The 10,415-nt window shown below is 38.7% G+C and overlaps 1 protein-coding gene across 2 annotated transcripts in view; it reads right to left on the reverse strand.

The window, feature by feature from the left end:
- LOC115221654 (protein APCDD1-like) overlaps nt 1-10,167 on the reverse strand; it is a 144,781-nt gene extending 134,614 nt beyond the window's left edge. For both annotated transcript variants that reach the window (XM_036510759.1, XM_029791855.2), the window contains exon 1: nt 10,024-10,167. Coding sequence is in view for 1 of the 2 variants with exons in the window: in XM_029791855.2 (XP_029647715.2) it covers nt 10,024-10,121 (98 nt within the window). In the remaining variant the exon portion in view is untranslated. The remainder of the gene's footprint in view (nt 1-10,023) is intronic.
- Between the last annotated feature and the right edge of the window lie 248 nt (nt 10,168-10,415).

The following is a 10,415-nucleotide window of genomic DNA, read 5'->3' on the forward strand; positions in this document are numbered from 1 at the left end:
TGCCCGAGCACTCTACCCCTAACGACTCGCCCAGGAATGTAATACCAATGTAAATGAATTTTCCTTCTGTCATTTATATCAATAAAAATCTACCCCACATTGGAAATAATGGTTTCAAATTTTGGCACAAAACTAGCAGTTTCGGGAGAAGGGGCTAAGTTGGTTACAGCCATATTAATGCTCAACTGGTACTTATTTTATCGACTCCGAAACAATGAGAAAATAAAGTCGAATTTGAATTCCGAACGTGTAGACGGACGAAATGCCGAAAAGCATTTTGCCCAGAGTGCTAGAGATTTTGCTAGCTCACCGCCTTACCACATTGTGATAATATTAATCAAAATATCTCAGGAATATCCTCAGATAAAATAACATTTGACGGCACTGCAAACCACTACAACAAAGTGAAGTTTGCTATCGAACTTCTAGCAAACAATAAAAGGAAAACGAACATGTAATGCAATCTAATTCAACCCTTAGTACTTTCATAATGAGAAAAGCTAGAACATCCAAATCAGAAGCAGGAAGCAACAAATTTAACAAATACAAAACGTAAATGAAAGCTATAACTGCATGATGTAAAGGTGAAGCCTTATTGCACTTAGCAGATACCGAAACAACTGAATATGTACCAACACCCAGAAAGCAGTCTATGATGAACATTGCAGAAAGTGTACTGATAGTAAAGCGTAGTAACATCACCGTCTCTGCCAAGTTCTCCAAGTTCCCCAACGTCTGAATAATGAGTTCAAGTGTCTTTCCTTTCCACCCACCTTCTTCCGTTTCTGTGGCTTGGAGGGCAACCATCTTATCCTCGCTTTCAACAAGGACAGCTTCGCTACCCAAGCCACTTCTATATCCGGAGGATTTGCTTCTACCCTCACCTTGGAAGTTTTTCTTCCAAGGTATGTGGGCAGAAGCACTACTTCCTCTGTTTTCACCGCCACACTCGCCATCCTCCTCGCCTTCTCTACTGTCCTAAATTGAACGACCGTTGTCCCATATCTTCTTCCTTTGGTTATGTACGTTATCTCCTTTGATCGTTCCCTCAGCGCCTTTTCCACTTCTGCCTCCACCTGTTCTGCCTTCTTTTCCTTTCAACGAGTACACCTTATAGGTGATCGTTTTCTGCTCCATCCTCTCCATAATTCCTTTGGGGAGCGACAACTTCACGTCGCCGCCCACCTGAGCCATCTTCTCATACTCCTTCAGACCAGCCAAGTCCAGCTCCCTTCGCTTTACCTCCGTGGCTTCAGTAAAACTCCTTCTCTTCAACAATCCGTCCATCTTTATAACCGCCCTTACCAGCTACTCCTTCGCCGACAACAACTCAAGGTCTGAGTACATCTTCTAAGCAACACAAAAAACTACGTCGGACTCTTACAAAATCCAGACAGCAAATAACCCGACGCATGCGCGGAAGCAAGCTTGTTACCACTTGCGCCTATATATATATAGTTCTGCTATAATTCAGTTTTTAGAGGTGCACGAACACACACATGCACTTGTGCACAAATGAGTATGTACAAGAAGCTGAAAATTCTTGGCTTTGAGAAAAAAGAAAATACAGGAGGATTAGTTAAGCATATTTTTATTCAACATATTTTCCTCTCAGATCCACACGCTTATTGCAACAGTCCTTCAGTTTTTCTATGCCCTGTAAAAAACCCTGAAGGAACTTTCTAGCACTCTCTCGTATAATATACATATGTGAATGTCTTTATGTATATGTATTTTTACGGAGTGCACGTGTACAAATATGTGTGCATATTTATAATCATATATTTGTATCATATATAACTATGTGTGCATATATATAATCATATATTTATATCTTGTAGAGGCGCAGTGGCCCAGTGGTTAGGGCAGCGGTCTTAGGATCGTGGTTTCGATTCCCAGACCGGGCGTTGTGAGTGTTTATTGAGCGAAAGCACCTAAAGCTCCATGAGGCTCCAGCAGGGGGTGATGGTGAACCCTGCTGAACTCTTTCACCACAACTTTCTCTCACTTTTTCTTCCTGTTTCTGTTGTACCTGTATTTCAAAGGATCAGCCTTGTCACACTCTGTGTCACGCTGAATCTCCCCGAGAACTACGTAAAGGGTACACGTGTCTGTAGCGTGCTCAGCCGCTCGCACGTTAATTTCACGAGCAGGCTGTTCCGTTGATCGGATCAACTGGAACACTCGTCGTCGAAACCGACGGAGTGCCAGTCATTTATATCTTAGTATTGATGCCTATATGTATAATTATATGCGTCGTATATATGCTTTTATTTAGATATCTAAATGTATTAAGTTAGAAACACATCGGTATACTCCAAAAGATAACTTATGTTAACAAAAATTAAATTAACCAAAAGCCTTTTACAAATATATTTCAAAATTTACTTAAAGGCAAGCCTTTTACACTAACCACTAATTTCTATACGTTCCTGATCTATGATCAATATAAATTGAACCTGTCACAATTGTATCTATAAGTATTCTCGTATAAATACTAAAATAGTATAATACCAACCTCTAAAAGGCTTACAGTAACGAAATAGTCCTGAGTAGGCCTGAGAAAATTTTTATCTAACACAAATTTTGACAAGAATATAACCTATCTCTTACATGAACTTTTATGCAAATCTTTCAGTACTCAGATTTATGCACAAACAATAGCATGAACAAAAAAGAATCCTTCACTTTTAACCAACCAGAAACCGCTACCAAAGAGAATACACTTTTTTCTGTTAAACCAAAACAATTGTTCCTACCGTCTCAGACCACACCCTTTAGACACGCGCTTGCTTCTCATCCGTCTCCTACTACACGTTCATTACAGTCATTCCTACTTTCTCCCTACAAATTCACATCACAGCCAATTTACATATACATCCTTGCATCCACCAAATGCACACGCCGTCAAAAACATATAGAAAGCTTGGAGAATCAAACTAAGTCACAGTCTGATGACGGTAAGCCGAAACTTCGATTCTACTGACATCTATTACACACACACTCTGTTTCTCTCTGCACTCACACGCATGTTTGTGTGTGCTTCAGTTTCCAACTGTGCATGTAACTGAGTGGGTAAATATAGTGTCATGTGATATCACTCTATATTTATGGTGGTAAATAAGGTGTTAAATGCCCAAAGTAATCAGATAAAAATGTGTAACTTCGGAAAGTGTTAAGATCCTTTTAGAAATACTTGCTATAAATTACGCATATTGTTTTATATATACGCCTCTGAACACAGGCACACACACACACACACACACACACACACCACACACACACACGCGCGTCCGCGCGCACACATATTTAGCAAAAGGGAAAGAAAAGCACGAGATTTATGAGACAGTATGAATATAATGTTTCTAAGAATTAAAGGCCATTTACTAACACACACACGCACACACTTGAAATCGTTGAAATGATAGAATGAAATAATAAAAATAAACATAGGAGTAGCGTATTAAGTAAAAATGTGAAATATATATAGAAATAAAAATAAAATAAAATATAAATGTAATAGAAGCACGAAATAAAAGTAAAACGAAATGGTTTACCAATTTGAATTAAACGATGATGGCGGTGGCACTTAACACCCTGTCCCATAAAGCAGGAGAGAAAGTAAAGAGTTGTCAAATTTACTTTTGAAACAAATATGCACTTAAAACTTTTGCATATGCCTGTTAAATTGCAAAAACCTTCGTTACTGTAGCTCGTTTTTCTTCTACAACACAATAATGACCATCGGTAGTAATGAAATAAACCTGACGTAATGACAAAGAAAGTCACTTGTGTGACTTTCTTCAAAATGCTGGTTTGTTTTAATGTTTCCTGTGCCATAAAACATTTGAAACACGTTTGTTTGACCTCTATTCTTTACTATATTCTTTTTATTCTTACCGTTACTATTTTGTTTTTCGTTATTATGAAATAAAGAATTTTATAGTGCAAATCGTCTACAAGCTTCTTGTCACTTAAGGTGAAAAAGAAAAAAAAAGGGATTTATTTCCTATTGTCTCAATAACGAGAGAATCGAGCTGAAAAGAAATGAGTGAGAGATAAGTTGTGAGAGGAAACAGAGAACGTGAAGGAGGACGAGTTTATGTGACAAGGGAACAAATACTCAATTGCAAGGTAAAACGACATGTGTGTATTTATGTGTATATTAGAGGAGTTAAGTCGGTGTAAGTTGACAAAAGCTGTAGAGCTCTGGACACATCTTGCAAACATTTACTTTCCGTCCTGCCTCAACATTTGAATGCTCAAATGCAACCAGATGAACAGAATTTGAATTCCAATCTATCAACATTAAACGTAACAGGTTGTTAGTTGTTAGTACCATTGATGTACTGCCGTTGGCTAGAGTTTATACTCAAAATCATTACGGATATTCAGATTAAAAACCGTTACTATTAGAATCAAAATGAGAGATGAATCTTAAACTCTTTAAGGCATAAAGTTTTCTTCTCTTCTTAATCTCATCCTTAGATTTTCTTCTTTATGAGCCATAGGTCGATCAGCCGTATAGACATCCTCCTCCTGATGAGTTCTGGATGATGTTGGCATTTCGACCTACGTCAGCCCTGATCGAGCAGACCTATGATCAGAAGCTTTCCCGACATGACCATCCATTTTTTGGTGAATATCCAGTACTACATTATACAATATATATTTTTTAAAGACGGTAAGACTGTCGTTCGAAAGTGATTTGCTGTTGTTCCTAGCAAGTTGAAAACCATATAGGAGCTTCCACGTTGATTCACTGTTCAGTTTTTCTGCAGTGATAATTACAATACAGGCGGATTTTGTGAATTCGGTTCCAGCGTGATATCTCTTGTTCCTCTATATTTATTATTGGAGCTGCACATCCCAGCTCACTCTTCAAATTTAATGTCGCTATTAATGCTACTGTTATTTTTGTACAAATAGCTGTAATACACTCGGGTTGATACACATTTTTTTTTTTGTAAATAAAGGATTTCCAAGGAATCTTAAAATTTAAGGAAAGAAAGTAGAAAATTAAACAAAGTGATGTAAAAGCAGCATTTTAGATATGGTAAGGGGATGATTTGGTAGAAACGGTTACTCTTTTACTCTTTTACTTGTTTGTTTCAGTCATTTGACTGTGACCATGCTGGAGCACAGCCTTTAGTCGAGCAAATCGACCCCAGGGCTTATTCTTTGTAAGCCTAGTACTTATTCTATCGGTCTCTTTTGCCGAACCGCTAAGTTACGGGAACGTAAACACACCAGCATCGGTTGTCAAGCGATTTTGTGTGTGTGTGTGTGTGGGGGGGGGACAAACACAGACACTCAAACATATACACATACATACATACATATATATGCATATATACGACGGGCTTCTTTCAGTTTCCAAATCCACTCACAAGGCTTTGATCGGCGCGAGGCTATAGTAGAAGACACTTGCCGAAGGTGCCACACAGTGGGACTGAACCCGGAACCATGTGGTTGGTAAGCAAGCTACTTACCACACAGCCACTCCTAGTACCGGGCCTAATAAAAAGACCTTGCGGTCGTTCCCAGTCTGAGTCCAAATATCATAGCAGGATGTTGGGGTTGCAATTTTATAACCGCATATGTGTGTGTATGTCTGTGTGGTTAGGAGAATAACTAGCTGATATATATTAACAAGGGTGCGTGTCACAATCAATCTATTTTCTTTTAAAGTTTTTATCGTGTCATGTCTAAAGTAATCGTCACAGACTTCTTGTCCTAATGCTATAAATTTATTGGGGGTGCGTATATACGTATGTGTGTGTGTGTGTCTGTGTATGTGTGTGTGCGTGCAATGAAATCAAACTTGAAACAGTATATAACTAGGTCTTGATTTTATCAAATCAAAAGAAGTAGAACAGAAAGACAACTTCTGAGAAATTTACTCTCGGAAACCAAAGAAAAGCAACTTATTCCATGTTTTTTTTTTTGTTTTTCTCTAACATGAGAGTAAGTCAACAAATTTACAAGAAAATTGGTAAATATTGATTGTAATTTATTCCAGTGTATTAACCAGTATTTATTTTATTGAAGATATCCGGAATATGAAACTCAGTCAAGCCGATTCAGGTAACAATTGAAATCAGAATGTTAAAGTATCAAGTGAATATTTAAGGCTTTTATCCCCCATTCCATATACTCTTTCGCTCCTCAGACATTAAAATAAAGCAAGTGACAGAAAATAGAAACAGAGAGGAGGGGAATGGATATTAAAATAGATAGAACAACATCAAAGATGCCTTGCAGTGTTGAGTTCAATTCTCAGTGTCGAGATTAATTCTAAGTTCAAATTCTCCTGACGATCTTTATATCTATCAAACAGTTTGTGGTGCGTATCAAGCGGTACCAGCCTAATATTGGAGTTGATTTAATCATCAACACTCGTTCAAAAACCACATGTCGGCCAAGCCTTGTGCCTAAATTAGAAATCAATTAAATAGGAAAATGGTGACTGAAACGATTCACTTATTCTCAAACTTAACGCCAGCCTTAACACTGGAACTTGCCTATCAATGATACTAAACAAAAATATTGAAATTATAACCCATTTATATTCTGAGGTTAAATCCTGTTGGACTTGAGGTTGCTTTTTCATTTCGCCGTAAAGAGTCAGTCAATACCGACATTATAGATATATTTATTTCACACACACACACACACGTGTATATACTGATACACACACACACATATCACGTATACATATATACATATATATATACACTAACACGCACACACGCATACACATGCACACGTGTGTATATATTGATATATATACACAGACATATATACACTAACACGCACACACGCATACACACACACTCAAACACTCTCTCACACACACACACACCTACACACATATTAATGTTTAGCAGAAACAACAGTGTAGCTGAAGGTCCGAGAGTTTCGTGTGTTGGTATTTATCAAAACGTTGGTTATCTCCCTTGTGTTTTTCTTTTTGCCTTCTTTATAATCGTCTGACAACTGAGAAACGGTCTTCTTTTCAGCTTGATAAATGGCGGAACAAATTATTATTTCGACCAGGAAATCCTTGGTAGCTGTATTTACAAGATTTGCGTTGTTTTAATTTTAAAATTATCTTTACTCTCTTTGCTGATCGAGTGCTTTTTTACTTGCTGAAGCATTACCACATAATACGAAGACTAAGGTAAATAGTCTAATATTGAGGCATATAAGCCCTCGACGGAAAAAAAGTAGGGTTTGCCATATGTATGGGACTCGAACCCACACGTTTATGCGTACGGCAAACCTTACTTCTTCTCCGTCGAGGGCTTGTAAGTCTCGATATTAGACTATTTATCTGAGCCAATGAACGGTGATTGCTTATAAAACATTAATATATATATATATATATACTATTACTGCGAACTCTCCCGTCGTTAGACGACGTATGAGGGGGCTGCAATTTCTTGCCGAGAAACCACACATATGATTTGTTTATAGTGATCAAATGTTTGTGTACACATTAGCTCACTCCCTTCATCAAATCGACGTTACCTGTACATGTGCACTGTGTGCCACCTGTAAGATGACGAAATGATCACAGGGAAACGTGAAATGAAGTGCTTTGCTCAAGAACAGAACGTAATGCCCGGTCTTGGTAGCGAATTCACGATCTGACTATCGCGAGTGCAACCCCCTAACCACTAAGCCATGCGCCTTCACACACACACACACGAAACTGGGGATGTGTATGTGTGTGTAAACCCGCACAACTTCTGAACTTCGCAACTGATTTTCTCCAAACTGGGAACATACATTACTTATGTTCCACAGATCGTTTTAGATTCTGAACATTGTTCACATAATGAATAATGGAGCCTTTGGTATTCTATAATCTTTCGGCTACGAAAGTATGTTTTTGTATAAAGTATGTTTTTTGCACAACTCTTTTTTACTACAAAAGTAACCTCGATATGTGAGAGAGAAACATCAAAGTAACACCGAAGGAGACATGGAAAAGAGAGCAATCTGTTAAGAGAGTGAGAGATAGAGAGAGAGAGAGAGAGAACGAGAGAAAGAGAGAGAGAGTTAAGAAAAGCAGTAAATATTCAGGGGAGAGAGAGAAAGAGAGTTATGAGAGGTCACATTGTATGCAATTCTGTCAATTACCACTCCTCACACTGCAGCCCTCAATAAGAGAAAGAGGTAGCAAGCATGAGGAGAGTCATTGTATTGTGAGAGCGGAGTAATTCGTTTTCTCGGATTTTATCAAATTGGAACCGGACCGATTAAATTTCGTGAATCCCGTATAGATGTTGACACTCTCCGGGTACCCACGGTTCCTCATGCCAAGTTTGGTCAAAATCGGTTCAGCGGAAGCAAAGTAACTACAAAGTCAGGGACCGGTTTCACATACATTTAGCATTTGAATGCGGTCCTCTCAGATTGGAATCGGACAGTTTAATTTTCGGGAATCGCATATAGATGCTGATACTCTCCCGATATCCACGGTTCCTCATGCCAAGTTGGGTCGAAATTGGTCCAGTGGTTGCGGAGGAGTTTGGTAACAAACTTTTAACACGGACACACCTAAATAGCGTAATTACAGATAGATACTGTTAATGACATCAGTAGCTGTATATAGTGAGAAAGTTTTAATCGGCATTCTACCAGGTGTATACCCCAAGTTATAGATACTTACTGTCACACACATATATATATATATTTACAGGCACAGGAGTGGCTGTGTGCTAAGTAGCTTGCTTACCAACCACATGGTTCCGGGTTTAGTCCCACTGCGTGGCACCTTGGGCAAGTGCCTTCTTCTGTAGCATCGGGCCGACCAAAGCCTTGTGAGGCAAAGTTGAGTTCGGCAGGATCTGAACTCAGTTCATAAAGAGCCGAAACAAATATTCTAAGGCTTTTCCGACGCTCTAACCATTCTATCAGCTCACCGCCTTTAAACAATATCAAATAATTCTTTCTACTCTAGGCACAAGCCCTAAAATTTTGGGAGAGGCGCTAGTCACTTACATCGACCCCACTGTATTTTATGCCCCCTCCCCATCACGAAAAGATGGAAGACAATCAATATGGACGGAACTTAACCTCGAATGAAAAAGGTGGACAAAGGACATTTTGCCCGACGTGTTAGCTATTCTGCCAGTTCACCGCCTTAAAGCGATATTAAATGATGATTTCAAATTTTTGCACAAGGCCAACAGTTCTAGGCATGCGTGGGCGTGGATGGTAAGTACAACGATTACGCTGACTTTAGTGTTCAACTGGTACTTATTTTATCGACTCCGAAAGCATTTTGCCCAGCGCGCTAACGATTCTTATTTCTCTATTGCCCACAAGGGGCTAAACATAGAGGGGACAAACAAAGGGATTACCTCGACCCTAGTGCGTAACTGGTACTTCATCTATCGACCTCGAAAGGATGAAAGGTAAAGTCGACCTCAGCGAAATTTGAACTCAGAACGTAACGGCAGACGAAAAACGGCTACGCATTTCGCCCGGCGTGCTAACGATTCTACCAGCTCGCCGTCAGGAAGAGGTATCCAATAATGAAATGAGAAAAAAAAATTCACCTTTTTAAATTTCTCTCAAGGGCCAAAACAACTGCTTATATGTTTTTTTCATTTATTCTGATTTTTTTTTCAATGGGTGAAATGTTAAAGCAACTTATAACCTATACACGGTATCTGTTGCTGGTGTGTGTGTGTGTATGTGTGTGGTTGAGAAAGTGTACGTGTGTGTGCGCGCGCGCCGCGTGTGTGTGTGTGAGCGTACTTACTTGATGAAGTGAGTGTGGAAATGTATGCATTTGTGCATGCATGTGTGTGTCCTTTTTTCTGTATTTATATGCAATTCGATGTCACATGACTATGCGTATTGTTTGCTCTTATGTGTGCGTGCATGTGTGTGTGTGTGTGAATGTGTGTGAATGTGTTTGTGTGTCTGCGTGTCTGTGTATGTGTGGGTGCGCGAACGTACGATTATTTTTAACGTGCATAAGTACTTGACAGAAATTGCACTCACCTTTGCGATGTCCAGATTCCAGTAAGATCCGAGGGAAATGATAAAGTAACTGTTTCCTGACTAATGTCTGCCAAAATCGACTCACAAACGGGTTTCATATCCAACGATTTGAGGCCATTGCAGATCGGTAAAATAGCAATCAAAGAAACTGGATAATAGAATAAATTAAAAATAAAAATAAAACAATATGTTATTACACCAGCAAGATAACAATACAATAAATGAAAATATTAACAACAAAATTTAAAAACATATAAAACAAAACAAGAAACATATTAGAAATATAAATTAATACAAGAAGCAATTTCCATACACTGTGATGAGGGCTGGAGTTAGGATTCATTTCGCTATGGAGATTGTTTGATGCAAGGGTGGAGAAGAAATTACTAACA

The sequence above is a fragment of the Octopus sinensis genome, linkage group LG18 (assembly GCF_006345805.1).
Source record: "Octopus sinensis linkage group LG18, ASM634580v1, whole genome shotgun sequence".
NCBI lineage: Eukaryota > Metazoa > Mollusca > Cephalopoda > Octopoda > Octopodidae > Octopus > Octopus sinensis.